At 40.7% G+C, this 23,065-nt stretch overlaps 1 protein-coding gene across 4 annotated transcripts in view; it reads left to right on the forward strand.

Annotated features, from left to right (window-relative positions):
- The window catches only part of MAP2K5 (mitogen-activated protein kinase kinase 5), a 258,213-nt gene that overhangs the window by 148,096 nt on the left and 87,052 nt on the right, over positions 1–23,065 (forward strand). For all 4 annotated transcript variants that reach the window (XM_017518933.2, XM_017518936.2, XM_017518941.2 and 1 more), the window contains exon 16: positions 5,534–5,605. In XM_017518933.2, the coding sequence (XP_017374422.1) occupies positions 5,534–5,605 (72 nt within the window). The remainder of the gene's footprint in view (positions 1–5,533; positions 5,606–23,065) is intronic.

A 23,065-nucleotide genomic window follows, 5' to 3' on the forward strand; every position in this document is an offset into this window, starting at 1 on the left:
CATAAGGATTGTAAAGGGGATCTAGAAGCTTACAGCTTATATTAAACCATTTTTTCAGAAATTCTTTTTTTTTCCCCCTAAGATAGAGTCTGTCATCCAGGCTGGAGTGCAGTGGCATGATCTCAGCTCACTGCAACCTCCATCTTCTGAGTTAAAGTGATTCTCCTGCCTCAGCCTCCAGAGTAGCTGGGATTACAGGCACACGCCATCACTCCTGTGTAATTTTTGTATTTTTAGTAGAGACAGGGTTTCTCCCTGTTGGCCAGGCTAGTCTCAAACTCCTGGCCTCAAGTGATCCACCCGCCTGGGATTACATGTGTGAGCCTCCACACCCAGCCCAGAAATTCCAATTACTAAAAATTTTATTCTGGTTTTAAGATAGAAGTTCCTAAAACTTTAACCAACTATTCAGTCTTTCTGGCTTACTATCATTTTAAAAATCAAATCTAAAAATTGGCACTATTGTTATGATTAACTGAAGTTTTAAAATGAAAAAATCTTACTCAAATACTTGGCCTTTGGGATCAAAAAGTTAATCTAAATAACCATTCCCATCTCCAGAACATTTTTTTTCTGCCCAAGCTATTCCACTTCTTGGAAATTGTCTTTACTTGGAATAAAAGCCAGACACATTGCATGATCCAACCCAGTTGGCTGTGCTCATGTGGTGGTAGTGATGGTAGTGGTGAAGACGGGAAGGAGGCTATCATTAACTGAGCATTCCCACGCGGGGCGCACTGAAGTACATTATGGGATTGATATAATCTTCACGCAAGCCCAGAAGAACACATATTGTTACTACTGTTTATTATTACTATCTTCATTTTGCAGATGAGGAAACCAAAGGTAAAATATCTGTAACCCATGGTTTCAGAGTTGGCACATCGTTAAAGGCAATTTAATTAGGACATCAGCCTCTAGTTTCTGCTAATAGCAGACAGTTATTTAGATCAACTCTTCTGTTTAAATATGCTGGCTAATTTTTTAATTTTTTTTAACCATCTCAAATGCGCTGAAGAGCTAAAAAGACAGTGGGCTACTCCTGGGACAATTTTTGTATGAAATCCTACCACAGAGAGGAAAGTAGAATGGGAGCCCATCACTGCTTATTCCTGAGGGCATTTGCCTGAATCACAGTCAGGCAAGAGTGGCAACGGCCAAGCTTCAGGGCCTGCCTAAGTCAGAAGGTCTCAGAGGAGATCTCTGTTCCATGCCGAAAGCCTAAATGGCTAACCTCAGTGCAAGGGCAAACTAGATCTAAAACTGCTCCTCTTCCCACAGTCCCAGGAAATTGAAGAGGAGGTATCTGGAGCTAAGCAGAGAAGCAGAAGAAATTGGAAAAGTGGAACAAGCTGTGAACATAGCCTAGCCCTGGCATAGATTTGCACCCTGGGTGTTTGTATACATGTCCTGGGTTAGACAAGGCACTTCATGCTGAGAAGTGGTTTGAGGCGGTCTCCACCTTAAGCCTCAGAATACCTCTCCAAAATTTTTCTTTCTTTCTTTCTTTCTTTTTTTTGAGACAGAGTCTTGCTCTGTCGCCAGGCTGAAGTGCAGTGGCGCAATCCCGACTCACTGCAACCTCCACCTTCTGGGTTCAAGCAGTTCTTCCACCTCTGCCTCCCAAGTAGCTGGGACCACAAGCACGTGCCACCACGCCCGGCTAATTTTTGTATTTTTAGTAGAGGTGGGGTTTCACCATGTTAGCCAGGATGGTCTCGATCTCTTGACCTCGTGATCCACCCACCTCGGCCTCCCAAAGTACTGGGATTACAGGTGTGAGCCACCGTGCCCAGCCTCAAAATTTTTCTTTCAAGAGGAAAAACTACCAAGCAAAGAGAACTGGGCACACAGAAAACAAACCCACCTGAAGAAGATCAGCAGGAACAGCAGGCAGCAAAAACAAATGCATACAGACTTAAGACCACAAATTTTTGAAGTGACATAGTAGATTTTTAAAGTCCTAAACAAAACTTCTAGATTAAAATTTAAAACTCACTGTATTTGATAGCATGTTAGACACAGGAGAAGAGAGAATTGGTGAACTGGAAGATAGATCTGAATTCAAGCAGTCTGACACTAGAGCCTGTTTAACCAGTCTTCTGTCTGCCTACACGGGGATCTTGCCAATGAAAAAAAAAAAATCCTCATCACTTGTGATACATATTTTGACTATACACTAGCCTGAAGTTTTCGTGCCTATTTTGTTAATTTTCTAGGTAGCCTGAGTCTGAATAGAAATTTCTTTCTTGGAAGAGATAAGGGATATTCCTTGGTATCTTCCTGCTTTTGACAAATATTGTTGTAAACAGACGGCTCTGGAATTAATTAACTAAATGTGGATTCTTGTCAAGGCTGAGTCACAGAGGGTACGGAGGGAGTATAGCGTGGGCACCAGCCCGAAGGACTGCTCTTTAAGATCCTGTATAAATTCTACTTATGAGATCATCACCACTCTTTACCGTTCTTATTAAGAACAGGTCAGAGTTTTTTGTTTCATTTTGTTTGCTTGTCACTTAAACCTCACTACAAAGGTGTTTTAGACAAGAGTCATGTTTTTCCTATTATTTAGCTTTTCACACTGAGGACAGCTGTCATGTGAGAAAGTAACCTCAGTTTTAGCTTTTTAGCTGCTAAATATCTATCACAGAGATTCTGTCAACAATGTGATACCTGGTAGCTGTTTTTTTTTTTGTTTCCAGGGGAGAGGACAGGGCAAGCCACATTGGCTTCAGGTGTGAGAACAGCTTTGAATTGTGCAGCCTCAGGCCGTCATATCCTGACTGCATAAATTCAGAATGTTTTGGTGCTCATCTTGTGTGTAAATCACTTCCAGGGGCCTGGGCGTATTTCCCAATCTCTGTCTACCTTAAGAATTGTTTAGGATAGACACGTGGAGCTTGCTGTTGGCTTTTCCGGAACATTGTTGCTCAAGCACCCCATCGCAGCAGTAATCTTGTTTCATTAGCTTATTGCAAGAATAATTTCTCCAACGAGGGGTCATCAGAATCTCACCCTTAAAAGAGTTCTCTTATTTGCCATCTGATATCTGTGAACATTATCACTTTTTCTATTTTTTCTGTTTAAATTTAATTTGATTTTTCTATGTTTTACTATCAGCTTACAGTTTGCGTTTGTTTTGATAGTTCAGCGGGCAAATGTAATGAGTGCGTTTAACCTCCTTTTTGGTCCTGCCCAGATATTTTTTTTGTATGTGGGCTCCACTTTGTGTGTGTGTGTGTGTGTGTGTGTGTGTGTGTGTGTGTGTGTTCTGTATTCTGGATGAAATGCTCGATACCTGTCAATCAGCAGAATGAAGAAATGGAGAGAGGAAGGAAAAAAGGACAGGGAGCAGGGCAACATTTAATAATTCTAGAGGATTTTAGGATTTTCATGTTTGTTGGAAGTTCTTGATGGACATGAATAGCAATGTATGAGGAATTTGTATTAGAACTCTCTAAGGAGCTCATTTGTTCATGAGGTAAACATGTATTGCATCCCTTCAGTCAGCATGCGTTGACTGTGTACCTGTTATGTATCAGGCATGGTGCTAGCTGCCTAGTACTTTCTTGGCCTGTCAGGAAAAACAAACTAGAAAACAGCTGATTTTACAGCACAGTGTAATAAATAATAAGATATGAACAGCATTTTAATGAAGTACAGAAGCAGGAATTTATAATTCTGCTATAGGAGCAGAGAAGGGCTTTACCCTTACACAGGAGCTGTGTGAGACATTGTCGTTAAGCAGAGAAGAGGAAGGCAGGGAGATCTAAAAGGTCATTGTCTCTGCAGGGAACATGGAAATGTTTAGTGACTGGAACTAAGTGGACCAAAGAATCACCCAGAGAAATTTTTTTAAGTGAGAATCTCTAGCCTTGCCCCCAGAGATTCTGATTCCAGAGGTTCATTTGTATTAATAGTCAGCACCTCAGGCAGTTCTGTGATGGGTGTTCCAAAGACTGCACTTTGAGAAATACTGACCAGCTCAAGACTGCTTGGCTCTTCTGACTTCTAGTTGTGGGGTCAGTTTGACTCACTGGAAAGAACTCTAATTTTGCAGTCTGACATAACTGGCTTTGAATCCTGGCTCTGCTCCTGGACAGTGAATTTAATGCTAACCCATAGCTCTAGACTTGAACAAGACACTTACTAAGCCTCAGTTTTTACATTTGTAAATTGAGGGCAATAATACCTTCTTTTGCAAAATCATTATGAAGCAGAAGATGCAAAGTACCTAGCCCAGTATTTGCCACTAGTAAATGATCATTAAATGATAGCTATTACTGTCCTTCTTGTTTACTGGATACAGCACTCATAATGGTTAATAATGGAAACTAAACCTCTCTTTGCCTCATTTTCTTCATCTGTTAAATGGGGATGATAAAATGGTACCAATGTTACAAGGGTGTTTGTGAATCTGAAATGAGACATGCATGAAAAACACTAAAACAAGGCCTAGTATATTAGAAATTCTTTAATAAATGAATTTCACACATAATTTTATTGTTGATGATGGTAATGACAATGATGTCATTCCTGTAACTGGCTAGCCAGTTCCATATGAATGACAATGATGTCATTCCTGTAACTGGCTAGCCAGTTCCATATGAATACGTCTTAGTATCTATTGAACCGGATATTGGGGTGTAAGTTATGATCTCAGCCTTGCCATGATTAGCCTGTAATCTTTAGCAATCATCCCTCCTTTGTGAGACCTCAGTTTCTCTTATTCGTTAGTTCATGTGTTCATTCCAAAGCCTTCTAGGAAGTACTGTATTGAATGCCAAATCCTGGAGGGATAGATCAGGCAGCATCCACTCAGTATGCAATTAGTCCTGTTGAAGTAGAGTATGTTTATGTAGCATCTTTTAGACCAGGTATTTGCTATACATCTTGAGTGGAGCACCAAGAGTCCCAAATGGAGCTTTCAAACTCTTCCTTGGTTCATATATAAAGAAACTCTTATCAGTGGAATGAAATGTTGAACAGTAGAATCTGGGTAAAGGAAATATGGATGTGCTTTGCTGTAATTTCATTCTTTCAAATTTACTATAAGTTTGAAATTACTTCCAAATAAAAAAAGAAACTGTACTGTTCCAGACCCATCTAATGCAAATAAGTGATAATATCACATAATGTTGTATAATTTGTTACTACACAACCAAGACCACTGGATTTGGAGTGGGAAGATCTGGGTTCTAGTCTCAGCTTATTCACTACCACTACTTTAGGACCTTGCCTAAATTACCTCACTACTCTGAGCCTCCATTTTCTTCATCTGTGAAATGACTCCCAAAGTCTTCCTCACGGGGACTTGGTGAGGACTCAATAATATATCTATATATAATTTCTATATATTATGTATATACTATATACACAAATACATACATACACACATATAAAACTGTTTTGTCATCCGTAAAATGCTGTGCAGATGTTGGTGGCTCTTCACCTTAGCTGAGCTCGTGTCCAGTGTGTGTGTTTCCTGGAGTAGCATCTATCAACTCACAAGCTCCCTTCTGTTTTCTTGCAGCCTGAAAGAATCTCAGGGGAGCAGTATGGAATTCATTCTGATGTCTGGAGCTTAGGAATCTCTTTTATGGAGGTATGTTGTTTGCACATAGACTCTTCTGTGCATATCTGTACTAATATTTTCAATCAGGAAAGTGAAGATTTTGAAAGAATAAGATAAAGTAAACCTTCAGCATGTTATATAGATGTATGCACAGAGTTTGACCATAAAGTCTTTGTTCCTTGTGTGGCTTGTCAACTGACTCTGGAGGTTATTTTAAAGCACTGTTTATTATAGATCACCTGTGTAAGACTTGCCTGGAGCACTTGTTAAAAATACAGATTCCTCAGGCTGGGCAAGATGGCTCACACCTGTAATCCCAGCACTTTGGGAGGTGAGACGGGTGGATCACCTGAGATCAGGAATTCAAGACCAACCTGACCAACATGGAGAAACCCCGTCTCTACTAAAAATACAAAAAATTAGCTGGGTGTGGTGGCACATGCCTGTAATCCCAGCTACTCGGGAGGCTGAGGCAGGAGAATCGCCTAAACCTAAGAGGTGGAGGTTGCAGTGAGCCGAGCTAGTGCCACTGCACTCCAGCCTGGGCAACAAGAGCAAAACTCTGTCTCAAAATTAAAAAAAAGATTCCTCAGCCCCATTCAGAACCAATTAAATCCAAATCTCTAAGAATCTGCATTATTAACCTGTTCCCTGGGTGATTCTTATAAAGCACTAAATCTGGAGAACCTGTGTTCTAAAAGAGGGATTCCAGAAAAATTCTGTGCCCTGTTGGAATGCATATATAACTTCCAAAGGTGATTAGTTTAAAAGGTACAGCCCTACTCATTTGGATGTTTAAGTTCTATAGGTTTGTTTTGAAAGGAAAAAAAAAAGTCACCTCATTATAGTATAGTCATATCACATGTGTATGTGGGTTAAGGGGTGGTGTGATATGATGGAGGCAGAAGGGGAAGAGGAAGTATGTATTTAGCACAATTGCAATATCTACTCTTTATAGCTGTATTTAGAATGGACTTTATCTTAGTATACTAGATATAGCTCCACTAGAACTCTATGCTATGCTTTTTTTTAATAAAATGATTATTGATTTACAAGAAAATGCATATAAATTATATTAGAAGGACATATGGCTCAGTTTGAATTATAATATTACAGAACCTGTATACTGACCAGTGCTTCAAAAATTTTCATTTAAATTGATTCAGAAAAAGAAGGACTTTTTTTTTTTTTCTTAATGGAGATGGGGTCTTGCCATATTGCCCAGGCTGGTCTTGAACTCTTGGGCTCAAGTGATCCTGATGCCTTGACTTCCCAAAGTGCTGGGATTTCAGGCTGGGACCACTGTTCCTGGCCAGTACTTCTTATAATAGAAAAGTAGAAAGGACTCTTTAAATAATGTCATAGAGTTGCAGTCATGATTTTATAACCATATTTTTTTTTTAGTCAAATACTTTTTCTGCTATTTTTGTAATGCATGAATGCAATTGTATTTGTCAGGAAATAATCTTCAAACTCAATTCACCTGCACAGTAGCAAGAAAGCAAAAATAAACTGTTCAACTTTATTAAATCTTCTTCTTCTTAAAAGGGAATCTAAGAGGAAATACAGTATGTATGCATCAGCTGAGAGGTTGGCAATAATGGTGGTCAGATCTCAGAACTGAATCTCCCAACAGAATCCTCAAGGGCCTATTCTATTAGCCTGTTTCAAGGCAAACTAGTGTTTTTGTTGTGTGGGACTCAGGATTGCTGTTATACAATTTCCTTTTGCATATTCTAAGTTGTTGTCATTTATTTTATAAATGACTGGCTATAGTGTAAGACAATTGAGAAGTTACATGGCGTAGAGATAAGAATCCAAGATTGGGAATGGAAGACCTAGATTATAGTTCCAGGTTTGCTCCTAGTTTCTTAGGTGACCCTGTTCTTCACTGGGCCTCCGTGTCTTCATTTGTAAAATACTGACCTCTGAGCCCCTTTCTAGAGTAACATTCGATGACTCTGCTACTGCTCATTTTTTTTGTTTTCTTTCCTTAGCTTTCACATAGCAACTCTAGAGTTGTGTGACTAAGACAGTGATAAAATGGCATAAAATGCAGAGGCATGACACTACCGGAAGAGAGCATAACTATTAGATTTAAGATTTAGAGCACATATGAATGTTCACCATTCATCCTTTCTACAGTCATTTATGCATTCATGTGCTGAGCTCCTGCTATGCCTGCTGTGTAGGCAATGGGGATGGAGTGATGAAAGAACACGCAAGTCTTGGCTGTCATGGAGTTCCATTTGGGGATGGCTGGGGCATGAGGGGAAGGACAGAAAACAAAAGGGTAACTAACTGTGTAATTTGTCGGGTGGTGATATGGAGAAAAAGAAAGCACACCAGGCCTCTCTGATGAAGTACCACTCGAGCAAATACTTGACTGTGTGAGAGAAGGGAGCCACCTGACAACAAGTTCAAAGGCACCAAATAGAGGGCACTCGGCATATTTAAGGGAGAGACCAGTATGACTTGAGTGGAGTTAGCAAGGAAAAAGTGAGAAAGAATAAATTTAGAGCGGTAGCCAGGGGCCAGGTCAAATATAGCCTTGTTGGCCATGCTAAGGACTTTAGGTATTACTATTAGAAGAAATGATCTGACTTAAATTTTCACAGGATCACTGAGTGCTCTGTGGATCTTGACTGTGGAGAGGCAGGCATGGAGACAGGGAGATCAGTTTAGGTAGGTAGGAAGACAGATGCTCAATAAATATGACATAGTTATCTTTATGTTGCATATTGAAATATGGGTCTGTCTGCCAGTATTTTGCCGGATGCTAGGGGTGCAAAGATGATTGAAAAGAGACTCTTTGTAGTATAAGGAGGGAGACTGCCATTGATGTATTTGGGTTTTCTTGATGATATTCATTTATCCTGGAGATAAACTATTGAATATTCTCTGGAAGACTGAAAAAAACAGACTCATTGAATTTTGGGGATCAAAGAGGATTAGGTATAGAGAACTGTGTGAAAAAGTGTCAGCCTTGAGTGTGGGACACCTGAATGCCAGAAGGACTGTGTTGGCTCATGCGGTAAAGTAGAGAGCAGATAACCAGATGGTCAGGAGTGAAGGCCAGGAAGAGCTAGGCTTCTTGATGCTCCTTGTACTTTAAAATGGCTGGTAAGGAGCCGGGTGTTACAGCAGGAGGAAGAGATGTTATTAGAGATTGTAGAGAGGAATCAGATTATGATCATCAGAGAGGGTTGGTGAGCACCTCTGTACATGATGCTTAACTAAGTGCCTTCAGAAGGAACTATGGGATTGTAGCCCCTGCCCTTTAGGGGCTTATTACTCCCATGCAACATGTTACCAACCCAGGTAATAGACCAGTAAGTCATTAAAGAATAGTGTAAGGCCTCTGGCATATGTTTTATGCCTAATCTGTTCGGGGTCCAAGGTAAAGAAAAGCATGTGATAGGGAAAAGAAGTAGGAGGTTTTGAGCCCATAGATGAGAAATTGTGGGGATTCAGTAGTGAAGATAACAAGGGAACCCCAAGGTTCTTGTTTTTTCTTAAGGGCCAAGGTGATGAGAACATTACCTGAAGGGATTAGGAAGTTAGTCCAAAAGAAGTACTTGAAGGCCAGGATTCTTCTGTGTTTTTACCACAGTATGCTGGGAAATAGAAGTGGTAAATACAATTTAAAATCACTGTAGATGTAAGTGTGGACCTTAATAGCATTTTAGAATCTGAGGAACAAACTGCATCCTGTAACATAGTCAGCACTTTCTAAGAATTGCGCCTCTTCTGTTTACTCTCATTTTTAAAAACAAGATTCTCTTTCTAGCAGAAACTTTCCTTCCTTCAATTCTTAAGCACTTGCCCTGTGCCAGGCCCTGGAGAGTGGAGCACACAGAGCTAAGGAGAGCCCACCTCTGGTAGAGAAGACAGACACCTATAGCCCAGAATAGTGTGATGGGTCTTCAGTAAAGATATTTACGAACGACTCTGAGCCACAAGGGGAAGGGGGTGGGATTTCACGCAGAGTTGACATTTGAGGGAGATTGATCTCGAACAGACTTTGCCATTAGAAGAAAGTGGGAAAAGATGGAGGATCCCTTCCCCATTTCCCAGCATACTCTAAGACAAACACTTAAGGAGAGATGAAATGTCACATTTTTATGCAAGGTCTCCCCTAGTGTAGTTTCATTACCTGTTTGTGTGCATGCCTTCTTCAAAAGTGTTTTCAGTTAAACAGTTTCTTCTCCTAGGGTACCTGTGGTGGAGGAAAAAATGGGTAAAAATATAGGAAATTGAGCAAAGGAATTTCCTTGAAATTGCACAGGAATCAAATAGAGACCAAGCCTGATGGCTCGCTCCTGTAATCACAGCACTTTGAGAGGGTGAGGCAGGAGGATTGCTTGAGGCCAGGAGTTCAACACTAGTCTAGCAACATAGCAAGACCCCATCTTTAAAAAAAAAAATTTTTTTTTTTCATTTAGCCGGGATTGGTGATGTGTGCCTTTAGTCCTTGCTACGTGGCAGGCTGAGGCAGGAAGATTGCTTCAGCCTAAGAGTTTGAGGCTGCAGTGAGCTATGATTGCATCACCATACTCCAGCCTAGTCAACAGAGCAAGATGCAGTCTTTTTTAAAAAAAAAAAAAGGTTGGGGGCAAGTGCGGTGGCTCACATCTGTAATCCCAGCACTTTGGGAGGCTGAGGGGGGCGGATCATGAGATCAGGAATTCAAGACCAGTCTGGTCAACATAGTGCAACCTCATCTCTACTAAAAATACAAAAAATTAGCCGGATATAGTGGTATGTGCCTATAATCTCAGCTACTTGGGAGGCTGAGGCAGGAGAATCACTTGAACCCGGGAGGCAGAGGTTGCAGTGAGCTGAGATCACGCCATTGTACTCCAGCCCAGGCGACAGTGTGAGACTCCATCCCTCCCCCCTCAAAAAAAGAATCAGATAAAGGCAAAATGGGAATGAAAATTTCCTCTCTTCTATGTCTCCCTAGCACCCTTTCCCCCAGTTTCATAAACCCTCATCTCTGAGGTTTGGCGATGCCAGAAGCAGAAAGTTCAGTTTACAGCTGTCAGACTTGAAGGCTGCCCCCACCACCTCCCACTTTTTTTTTTTTTTTCTAGAGACATTGTCTTGCTGTGTTGCCCAGCATTGCTTCGAGTTCCTGGGGTCTTCCTCCTGCCTCAGCCTCCTGAGCAGCTAGGACTACAGGTGTACCACTGCACCCACCTGAATGCCTTCATTGTTTTAAACCCCTGAAATGACAGAATTCCTCCTTGTCTGCCTTCTTCCCACTGCCCCTTGCCTTGTTAATGTGCTGTCACAGCCCCCATTAGGAGTCATAACAAGGCCGCCACACTCTTTCATAAAAAATGATGCTACATGCCACTAAAATCTGCCATTAAAAAAAACAACAACAACAACTCGCAGACAGGTACATTTATGCCTTAAGCAAAGAAACTTTAATATCAGACTATCTTTTATCCAGGGACAGAATCACTCCTTTCTCCTTTCAGTACAGCATCCCTCTGTTAGAGGGATAAAGGGTATGTCTTCCAGGTTTTTGTCACCTGCATGTAGTATTTGGAGTTGGCAGATGTAACAAAAAGAAGGAAATTACCCTTAGGAAGGGAAAAAAGTATTGTTCACCTTGACTAATGTATGGCAGTTTGAGTTGATGGGAAGAATTTGGCCGGTTTCTCCATTGTTTGTTTGTAGTTTTTAACTCAGATCTTTAAATGTGTTGTAGTTCCCATCCTCTGGATTAGTTACGGAATCATTAAAGGTCATTGCCTTATATGGGGTTTGTATGGGCTCCCTCTCTACTGAGGAAGAGAACCCATGTGGATTTGTAGTTCTTTCTCCTTGAACCTTCATTAGCAAGAATCAGTGTGGAAATGCAAAAAGAAAATAAAAAAGAAGTGAGACCCACTAACAAGGATATAAAATTCCTGAACTAGGACAAACTAGGAGGATAATCCTTCCATGGAATATTTGTTTACCTCTTCTAGAAAGCTCATACTGATTCAGTTGCCTGGGAGATGTTAAGGATTGTTAACCTTGTAGTCACTGTTCAAGACTTCAGGGCTAAAAAAAAAAAAAGAGACTTCAGGGCTAAACTTTAAAATGAAAATGAGTTTGGTATATGTATAAACTACCAAGTTTGATAGTTTTATTAGGGTTGGCTAAAATATTTTAGGGCATAATTTCTGAATTTCAGAAATTATGGCAGTTCAGTCTAAAGTATGGCTTAAGGATAAAGTCCCAGTCTCATTTTTTACGAAGTAATTATTCCATTTATATTATCATATCATTTGAGTTCACAAGATAAATCTGTAGTTGGGAAGTAAACAGTCATATCTGCAAAATGGAGTTTTAAGTTGGTCCTTCTTGAATGAAAAACTAAGTCGACATGCATTCTCCTCTAACCCTGCAATCTGGAGTATTTAGGGTGCTGCATCTACATAAAAAAAGGCACCAAGCTAGTCCTGTAATATTCTTATTTTCACTGAGGATGCTATACAAATACATATTCTGTTTTGGGATTCTGTGTGGTGGGTTATTATATACTTTATTAAGGTTGATAGTGAATAATCTGACAGGCTCTTCTATTGGAGTCAGACTGAAAACCTGCCCCCTACCCTTTTTTAGAGGCAGTCTTGCTAGGTGGTCCAGACTTGCCTTGAATTCCTGGGCTCCAGCGATCTTCCCTCCTCAGCCTCCTGAGTAGCTAGGACTACAGGTGTGCCACTGAAAGCCCCATCTTTAGCATATACATTTTTCTCTTTTTGCTTGGATCCTCATTCTTTCTGCCTGTTTGCCGCCTCTCTAACCAGTCTCCTGAGTCTGAGGCATAGAACAGTCTGGCTCAATGTGCCTGGTTAATTGGTGTGTCATCTAGTCCTCTGAGATCTCTCTTCATCATAACCAGTGCTTTACTGAAGTGATTTGAATGATGTGCTAAATGATGAAAGCAAGGACCATGGCTTAGAAAAATGTCTCAAGATAGGTCAAGAACATATTCAGAGAACCACACAAGGTCATTGTCATTGTCATGTAAGTAACATCATCTTCTGAAAAAAGAACTTCTTTTTTCGAGATGGAATCTTACTCTGTCACCCAGGCTGGAGTGCAGTGGCAAAATCTTAGCTCATTGCAACTCCCACCTCCCAGGTCCAAGCAATTTTCCCGCCTCAGCCTCCTGAGTAGCTGGGATCACAGACGTGTGCCACCATGCCCAGTTGATTTTGTAACTTTAGTAGAGACGAGGTTTCACCATGTTAGCTAGGCTGGTCTTGAACTCCTGACCTCAGGTGATCCACCTACCTTGGTCTCCCAAAGTGCTGGGATTACAGGTGTGAGCCACTGTACCCGGCCATCTTCTGAAGATTTTTATGGGCTCTATTGTTTTGACAAAAATAATTGTGAGTTTTAGAATTACCAAGTTAAAAATAAACCCATAGAATATTATGCTGTTCTCTGTACATGTAATATTTTTCATCTCCCCAAAATAGAGTTTAAATAACCATCCTTTGTGATGCCAGCTCTGATATCTCCAGCTGAAGGTAATATCTTCCTCGTCTGCCTTCGTCTGCATCATGCTTGTGGCATGTAAATTGTCCACTTTGTATTACAGTGATGTATAGGCATGTCATAGTTCCTTATGACAGGACTCGAATCTAATTCTCTCCTAATCTTCCATACTGTTTAGTACAATTCCGTTCCCCCAGTGGGCACTCAAGAAATCTTTTTGACTTGGTTTCTTCCTACTTTTATAATAGTTTTTTAATAGCAGTTTCTGAAAATAAAGATCAGAGTTTAAAGTGTGATGGAGTCTTTAATATAAATTTCCATAGATATTTGCAGAATTGATTACAGTGTTTTGCTTGTGAAGAAGAGCTTTCAGTTTATCAAAGTATCAGATCCAGATTTGAATTCTACTTCAGCCAGCCTAAGATAGAGAACCTTGGGTAAATCATTTAATTTCTCTGAGCCTCAGTTTCCTCCTCTTTAGATGGAATATCTACTTTCAGAGCCTTTGGACAAAGTTCACAAGGGAAAAAAGCCTTTATCCCCTCTCTTTAAAAGGAATTACCCTTTGAAATATTTACATTTGAATCAGAAAGACTACTAATTTGGTTAAAGATGATGCAAGCTTTAGCTTACAGTTTCACCTCAAACTCCGCTAAAAATAGTCATAATGTGATTTACACACACACACATACTCACAAAAAGGATACCATAAAGAGAAAGGGAAAGGAGACAACAGCACTTAAGTTTTGAATATCAGACAACAGTAAACAACTGTCTCAGACCAGGGCTGAGAATACAAGCAAGCCGGCAGTCTGATGTACTGTAAACACCCAAAGGCTCCGGAATTGGTGGGACCAGGTATGTGGAGCTAGGAGTCAAGGTGGAACTAACAGAGGAGAATTGCTTTAAAGTCAGTTTGACAATTATGATGACTAATCTTTCATTTATTACAAATTAATATAAATTACTTATGAAACCCAATAGAAGACAGTTGTTAATGTACTTGAGTAAACAGCGTGGGTGGACGCTCAGCCTAACAAAACTGAGGCGAGGGTTTTTTGGAGCAAATAAAATAGGTGATACCTGGCACCATAGGAGCCTGGGTTCCATTACTGCGTTCAAAGGCATTGAGTGAAAGCTTAGATTCTGAATGTTGAGACCTCCCATCCTGTTCCTAGGACTCTCATGGTCAAGATTACTTTTCAGGCAAGAGATTGGCAGAGACTTTCTCTAAGGAAATTGACTAGGAAGACTTAAAGATCCAGATGTCGGGAGTTCCCCAAGGAAACACCCTAGCTAGATCACATTCCCAGGAGAGCCCTTATTGGATATAACTACCTTTTGTCTCACTGGAATGTAAAAGCTTAACACATCTCATTTTTACGTATACATATTGTTTAATGGAAGTCAGATAAGACTCATTAGATATCAGGAAAATGAGATGTGATCTTCTGTACTTATAAATAAACACATAAACCATGTAGAGCTGTGTAAATATAAGAAAAAGTATTTAAAAAGTGGCATGGGCCGGGCACAGTGGCTCACGCCTGTAATCTCAGCACTTTGGGAAGCCGAGGCGGGTGGGTCACCTGAGGTCAGGAGTTCAAGACCAGCTTGGCCATCATGGCGAAACCCCATCTCTATTAAAAATACAAAAATTAGCTGGGCATGGTGGCAGGCACCTGTAATCCCAGTTACTTGGGAGGCTGAGGCAGGAGAATCGCTTGAACTCAGGAGGTGGAGGTTGCAGTGAGCTGAGATTGTGCCATTGCGCTCCAGCATGCGTGACCGAGTGAGACTCCATCTCAAAAAGAAAAGTGGCATGAATCACCCAGCCCTATACCCTTGACAGAAACTTCCAAAGAAGTTTGATGGTGAGTTTGTCATTTTGTTATTTTCTTTCTGATATCATTTTTAGAATCAAGGGCTGTTATCCTAATTCTTGAACTTTTAAAGAACTCAGACTCGATTAACCAGAATTCAGTTCATATATTCGCACCAACACTTATAATCAGTGTGATCTTAGCCAGTTCAGTTTGCCAAGTGTCAGTTTCTTATGTGTAAGTTGAAGGTAACGTTAGAATGTATTCATTCCTTAAATATTTATTGAACACCATTTACATGTCAAACATATTAAGTGCTGGGGATACACTGGCAAACAAAATAGGCATATTCAGCCTACAGTGTAATAAGGGAGGCAGAAGATAATAATAAACACTTATATTTTTTGAAAGCAAGATTAGAATATATTCAATATTCTAGGCTTTTTCATGAATAATTTTTTTTTTTTTTTTTTTTTGAGATGGAGTTTCACTCTTGTTGCCCAGGCTGGACTGCAATGGCATGATCTTGGCTCACCACAACCTCTACCTCCTGGGTTCAAGCAATTCTTCTGCCTCAGCCTCCTGAGTAGCTGGGATTACAGGCATATGCCACCATGCCCAGCTGATCTTATATTTTTAGTAGAGGCAGGGTGTCTCCATGTTGGTCAGGCAGGTCTCGAACTCCCAACCTCAGGTGATCCACCTGCCTCAGCCTCCCAAAGTGCTGGGATTATAGGCATGAGCCACTGCACGCAGCACATTTATTCAACATTAACAACCACGTAGAGTTACTTGAAGAAGTAAGCTCTTTAAAGTAGCATCTTGTATGTATTGAGTGCTTACCAAGTAGTAAGAATTATGAAGCATTTTCTAGACTTGGCTCTTGCCTCTAAATATACAGAACTCATTTTTCCCCCACCCCTACCAGCTGCCAAAAAAAAAAAAAAAATACATCTGTTTCTAGTGGGTATATTGTTGTGGCTTTGTTTGCTTTTCTAGTCCTTGGTGATTGTGAATCTGGTCCGAGGGGTGACGGATGGCTCTGGATGCTCTGTAAGCAGCTGCCATCAACTTTTCTACACCATAAAAACTTGGCATTTGGTGTGTTTCACTGAAATACTGATATTTTCTCCTCTTCTTTTTAAATAATTAGCTTCAAGAATGTGAATGAAATCTTACCACATGTTGAATATTCCTAACCTGAAAGTCCAAAATCTGAAGTACTCCCAAATTTGAAATTTTTTGAACACCAACATAACCCTCAAAGGTCACACTCATTTGAGCATTTAGGATTTCAGGTTTTTGGATTGGGGATGCTGGTAAGGATAATGCAAATATTCCAGAATCTGAAAAAGGCCAATATCTGAAATATTTCTGGTCCCAGGTAGTTCAGATAAAGTATACACCTCACCTGGATCATTTTCCAGCTAGTCTCCCAACTAGTGAAACATTTTACCTGTTGACCAAAGTTTTTGCTGAGAACTATCAAAAGGTGAAAAGATCTGAAGGGCCCAAAGACAAAGGAAATTTCCATGGAAGATTTTATAGGAAAGTGGGGAGGATGTACTTCTGGAATCCTTGTCGTGAGTTCTCCCCTCCCAATGAAGGATGCTGAAGAAAATAGCTTGTAAGACTTTCTGTCACTCATTCCCCTGCTCTTACTCCCTTTTCTGTAGTTCTGTCTTAACTTGATTTTTTTCCATTATCTTTTTTTGTGGGGTCTAAAATTGTATGTAACTTAGTGCAAAAAGGAGCTGTTAAAATGACCTTTGGCAGATGATGGATTGACTAGTTCAGTCCTTTGCAAGGTTTGTGAAGGGATCCAGCTGTCTCAGATTACCATGCCTCAGTGTGCATTTTCCGAGGTTGTCAGTGATTGCAGTGAATGTGAAACTGGAGGACAAAGTGAAGTGTTTCTCACTGAATAAGGCATTGTTGAGCTTGCTTTGTGTTCAGAGCTGTTGGGAACAACCATGAGATTGACACAACAAGATGGAACAGGTGCTGGCAGTCTCAGCTAAGCACTTTGTTGTTTTGATGGATTTCAGACTGATTTTAAAGTTTTTCCAGTAGCACATGCTCATATTATGTATACACACGCATACATAGAATTTGAAATTTAAAAAAACACAAAGCCTTGATATGAAGAATAAAGACATAGAAAACAAAGCAGGCATGTGACAACCCATTTTCTGATGTTTAATGGATTGTTGTCAGTGGAGAAGCAGCAAGCTGATCTTTTATGACAAGAAGGCTGAACCTTCTGAAACTAAAACAATAGCCAAAAAACAAACAAACAAACAAAACCATGACTTTCTATTCAGTATAAAGAAGGATTTTCGAATGCATAGACGCTATACTTTTCGACCTCAGCAGTGGAATCGTTTGCCTTTAGAGGTAAAAATTTTCCATCGCTGGGGACATTTAAGTAGTGACTGAATGACTGCTTGTCTCAGATTTTTTAAAAGAACTTTCCTGTAGAAGAGACAGGTATAAGGTTAGACAAGATGCAGTCATGTATTCATTTGGTCACTCAGCAGATATTTTTGAGTGCCTAGTATGTGGCAGGCCCTGTGCTAGTCACTGGAGACACTGCTGAGAAGAAAACTGACAAAATCCCTGCTTTCATGGAGCCTACATTTTGTAAAAGACTGTTTGACAATTTTTACTTTTTAGACAAATAAGTGAGTTAAGCTGCATGTGGTGGCACACACCAGTAGTCCCAGCTACTTGGGAGACTGAAGCAGGAGGATCCCTTTAGCCCAGGAGTTCGAGGCTGCAGTGAGCTATGATTATGCCATTGCACTCCAGCGACCAAGCAAGACCCTGTCTCTAAAAATAAAAAGGAAAACGAACAAACAAACAGGATGATATGCTAGGAGTAACTGCTTGGTATGGGATTACTTTTGACTTGAGATTTGAAAGATAAGAAGGAACCAGTCTTCTAGTGACATCTCTCAATGCTAAAATTCTAGGTCTATGATAATTTTGGGAACCATGTCTGCTAACTTTGAGATATTCAGTGGTAAAAGCCACTGCTCCTAGAAAATTATTTTATATGCCTTATGTTGTATTTAGAGACTAGAATTGTTTTTTAACTTAGAGGTTTTAGAACTTGTTAAACCAGACCACTCTGCTTAGCAGTGAGGAAGCTGGCCTCCAGGGAACTGTGCAAAAGGGGACTGGAATCTGGGTCTTCTGATGTGAAGTATAGTGCTCTTTCTTCTATTCCAAGCTCTTGACGTCCTGTTGCTCAATGTCATTCTAACAAGAAGGGTGACAGCATCACACTTTTTTTAAAGTGTAATACTTAACAAAGCCATTTGGTATTCATTATCTCTTTCAAGCTTCTCCCCACTCTGAAAAATCAGCAACTTGAAGCATCAAGTATGGTTTCACCTTATGAGCATCAAAGTTCCCATTTTGCAAATGAGAAAACTTAGATCCAGATAAGTTTAAGGACTTTTCTAGAAAGGTTAAGTGAATAGACCAGGCAGCAGCAGTCAAGTATCCTGACTCATGGATTAAAGTCTGCTTTCTTCCATTAAACTATATAGAAAAGTAGATAAAATAGTTCAAAAAAAGAAGAGATGAATAGTACATGGAACTGAGCAGGAAATCAGATAAAGGAAAAGACAGGTTTATTGTGACTCTGCTGGTCAGTCAAGACTGCTCTTCATAGGTTTACTCCTTACACTATCCCTGTAGCTGGTTCAATTTTACCATACTTCAAAATGTGCTAGTTGTCTTTCAGAAACTAAGGCCTAGTTTATTTGTTAAACACAAATATTAGCCTAATCTCCAGTATGTCTACTGCAATAGAAGTAGGTAGGTAAGGATCCCATCTAATTAGTAAACATTTATCCAGTGCTATCCAGTGTTGGCAGTAAGGGAACAAACTTTGCCCTCAGGGGCTCCTTGACTAATGGGAAGAAAGAAAAGTGCAATGGAAACACGTAGAACTGGGTAAATGAGACTGTGGTCTGACATCAGTGTCAGAGAAAGCATTTCAGTGATTGATTACTGCTTAATAAACTACCCGAAATTAGTGGCTTAAAATAACCATTTATTTACTCGGGATTCTGTGGGTCAGGAATCCTAGCAGGGCTTAGCCATTCTGTGTAGCATCAAAAGCCTCTCATCAGGTTGCAGTTGGGTAGTAGCTGAGGATGGAAGATCCAAGATGACTTTATCTGCATGTATGATGCTTTGGTGGGGATGACCAGGAGTGGCTGGGAGCTCCCTTCCTCCTTTCCCATCTCCCCTTCATGGTTAGTTTAGACTTCTTTTGTGGTGCTGTTCTAAGCTGTGATGGCAAAAGCTACAAATCCCTCAAGGCCCAACCTCAGAAATTACACAGGATTGTTTCTGCCACATTCTTGGGGGGGTTGTTATTGTTTTTATTGTTTTTGTTTGTTTGTTTGTTTGTTTTTTGAGACGGAGTTTCACTCATGTTACCCAGGCTGGAGTGCAATGGCGCGATCTTGGTTCATCGCAACCTCCGCCTCCTGGGTTCAGGCAATTCTCCTGCCTCAGCCTCCTGAGTAGATGGGATTACAGGCACACGCCACCATGCCCAGCTAATGTTTTGTATTTTTAGTAGAGACGGGGTTTCACCGTGTTGACCAGGATGGTCTCGATCTCTTGACCTCGTGATCCACCCGCCTCGGCCTCCCAAAGTGCTGGGATTACAGGCGTGAGCCACCGCGCCCGGCCGATTATTATTATTATTTTTGAGACAGAGTCTCGCTCTGACACCCAGGCTGGAGTTCAATGGCTTGATCTTGGCTCACTCGAACCTCTGCCTCACAGGTTCAAGCAATGCTCATGCCTCAGCATCCTGAGTAGCTGGGATTACAGGTGTGTGCCACCGTGCCCGGCTAATTTTTTTATATCTTTAGTTGAGACAGGGTTTCACCAGGTTGGCCAGGCTAGTCTCAAACTTCTGACCTCATGACCTGCCTGCCTCAGCCTCCCAAAGTGCTGGGATTACAGGTGTGAGCCACCACGCCTGACCCACGTTCTGTTGATCACAGTGTAGGTTCTTGATGATAAAGCAACAAAGTCATATTGCAAAAGAGCAACTTGGGATGTAGATTGTGTTAAGGCCATCACTAGAAGCATAGTACATTTCAGAAAGCTTCCTAGAAGTGCTGGTATCTAAGCTAAGCTTTGATGAATGGGTTAGATTTGGAGGACAATGTTACAACAGGAGCAGTGGCATGTACAGAGGCCAGAAGTGTGAGAATATCAATTGTTTATGAGTCCTCGACTTTGAAATGTCTAGAAGTAGAAATGTGGGTTAAGTTGAGCTCAATAGACTAGACCCCAGCACTAATGTTTTCTCAAATACCCACAACTGCATGATTTCAGAGAATGGTTTAGAACTGGAAGCCCCCAAAGGTAGGTCTCTAAGAGAGCATTGTCATGATTAGGGATGCCTGCTGTCACAGGACACAGGTCAGCATTACAGACATTTCTAAAGGGTGATATTTCTTAATTATCATGAGGATTCAAATGACTGTTGAAGTAAACATATGAGATGGAGTTTGGGGCACTTTAATCTTTTTAAAAGTTTTTTGATGGGGCCCGGGTGCAGTGTCTCTCTCATGTCTCACTTTGGGAGGCTGAGGTGAGCGCATCACTTGAGGTCAGGATTCAAGACCAGCCTGGCCAACATGGTGAATCCCCATCTCTACTAAAAATACAAAAATTAGCCAGGCATGGTGGTGTGCACCTGTAATCCCAGCTTCTTGGGAGTCTGAGGCAGGAAAATCACTTGAACTTGGGAAATGGAAATTGCAGTGAGCCGAGATCGCACTACTGCACTCCAGCCTGGGTGACAGAGCAAGACTCCATTTCAAAAAAAAAAAAATATGGGTACATAGTAGGTGTACATATGAATGGGGTACATGAGGTATTTTGATACAGGCGTACAATGTGTAATCATCGCATCAGGGTAAATGGGGTATTCACCTCAAGCATTTATCATTTCTTTTTGTTACAAACATTCCAATTATACTCTTTTAGTTATTAAATGTACAGTAAATTTTTGTTGACTGTGATCGCCTGTTGTGCCATGAAATACTAGAATCTTACTCATTCTAACTATATTTTTGTGCCCATTAATCATCCCCATTCTCCTCCCCACCAACTACCCTTCCCAGCCTCTGGTAACCATCATTCTACTCTGTCTCCATGAGTTCATTTAACTCTAATCTTGTTCCTTCTTGGCAACCCTTTAATCTTTAATAAGAAATAAGTCATCCAAATTCATCATAATGCTTAAATATGTAAAAATGGTAGCTACTGATGAGTCTAAGCAGTGATATGTAAGAGGGCCTTCCTGGCATGGTGGCTCACGCCTGTAATCCCAGAACTTTGGGAGGCTGAGGTGGGCAGACCACCTGAGATCAGGAGTGCGAGATCAGCCTGACCAACAAGGAGAAACCCTGTCTCTGCTAAAAATACAAAATTAGCTGGGCTTGATGGTGCATGCCTGTAATCCCAGCTAGTTGGGAAGCTGCGGCAGGAGACTCGCTTGAACGCGGGAGGCAGAGGTTGTGATGAGCCAAGATGATGCCATTGCGCTCCAGCCTGGGCAACAAGAACGAAACTCCGTATCAAAAATTTTAAAAATCAAAAAAAAAAAAAAAAAAAGAGCCTTGTCAGTTATGACCATCAAATCCTAATACTAAAGAGTTTGTGGCCGGGCACGGTGGCTCACGCCTGTAATCCCAGCACTTTGGGAGGCCGAGGCAGGTGGATCATGAGGTCAAGAGATCGAGACCATCCTGGTCAACACGGTGAAACCCCGTCTCTACTAAAAGTGCAAAAAAAATAGCTGGGCATGGTGGCGTGTGCCTGTAATCCCAGCTACTGAGGAGGCTGAGGCAGGAGAATTGCCTGAACCCAGGAGGCGGAGGTTGCGGTGAGCCGAGATCACGCCGTTGCACTCCAGCCTGGGTAACAACAGCAAAACTCCGTCTCAAAAAAAAAAAAAAAAAAAAAAGAGCTTGTGTACCGTGTTCATTAAGGTACTGTGGCATAGAAATAAGCCAACAAGACAACGCTAGGTTGGCCAGGTCCTGGGGGAGATCAGCATCAGGGGATATATCATAAAAACAAATGCTTATTGTCAACCTACTGCAAAATGCTATTACTGGTGTCATGGAGAACATAAAAGTTTATGATTTTTATTTTGCCCTTAAACAAGTTAAAATGTATAAGGCGCTAGAAACACAGGAAGATGTAGAACACTGGGAACTGTCACCAGGGAGGATGTGGTACACACTGTCCAGTGAAGGGTACAGACAGAGAGTGGTATGAAGTTTGTCCACAGACTTGTGGGTAGTCTTCTGGGATTAACTCCTGACAGAAGAGAAGAAAAGGAGGAACATTTTGAACCAAGTCCTGAAATAATAGGTAGGCTAGAAATCGATCTATTCATCTGTTGCACCATCTCAGATTCCAGATAGGAAAGCTACCCTCAGTGTTGCATTCTGAGCTATGCAGACATATGAAGAACATTCATTTTTCAATTGGAAAAGTAAAATGGTTGCTTTCATTAATCATGACTAAACTTTCTCTCTCTTTAACTCAGTCTTTCATGAATTTTCTCTCATTGCACGGAATACCATGGAAAAAGACCTTTGCCATTGTTTTTAACTGACTTTTAGAGATTTAGTTATATACCCAGATATTTTAATTAGTATTGCTGGAGTAGAGCTATTGATGGAAATCAACATGGAACAATTAAAGTGTCTGCAAAGCTACAAAAGTGGGTCTTTTTAAATTGAAGCTTTTTCCCTCTTGTTTATTTATCAGTTAGCTGCCTAATACTTACTATGGCCCAGTTGAAATTATATATTCCATTTAAACACAGTATCCAACCAAAAAGTTACTCAGCTAGGGTTTTGGGTCTACTGTAGTATAGACAGATTGATATACACACACAAACATAAACACATGCATATATATTCACATATATGTTTATACATGCATAAGTATACACATATACACACATATGCTTATACATACATAAGTATATATACACACACATATGCTTATACATGCATAAGTACATACATACATATACATACACACACAAAGAGAAAAAGAAAATGATGCAAGTGAAATAGCATATGGGAGAGGAAGGAGA

Source organism: Cebus imitator, unplaced genomic scaffold (genome assembly GCF_001604975.1).
Source record: "Cebus imitator isolate Cc_AM_T3 unplaced genomic scaffold, Cebus_imitator-1.0 Scaffold715, whole genome shotgun sequence".
Taxonomy (NCBI): domain Eukaryota; kingdom Metazoa; phylum Chordata; class Mammalia; order Primates; family Cebidae; genus Cebus; species Cebus imitator.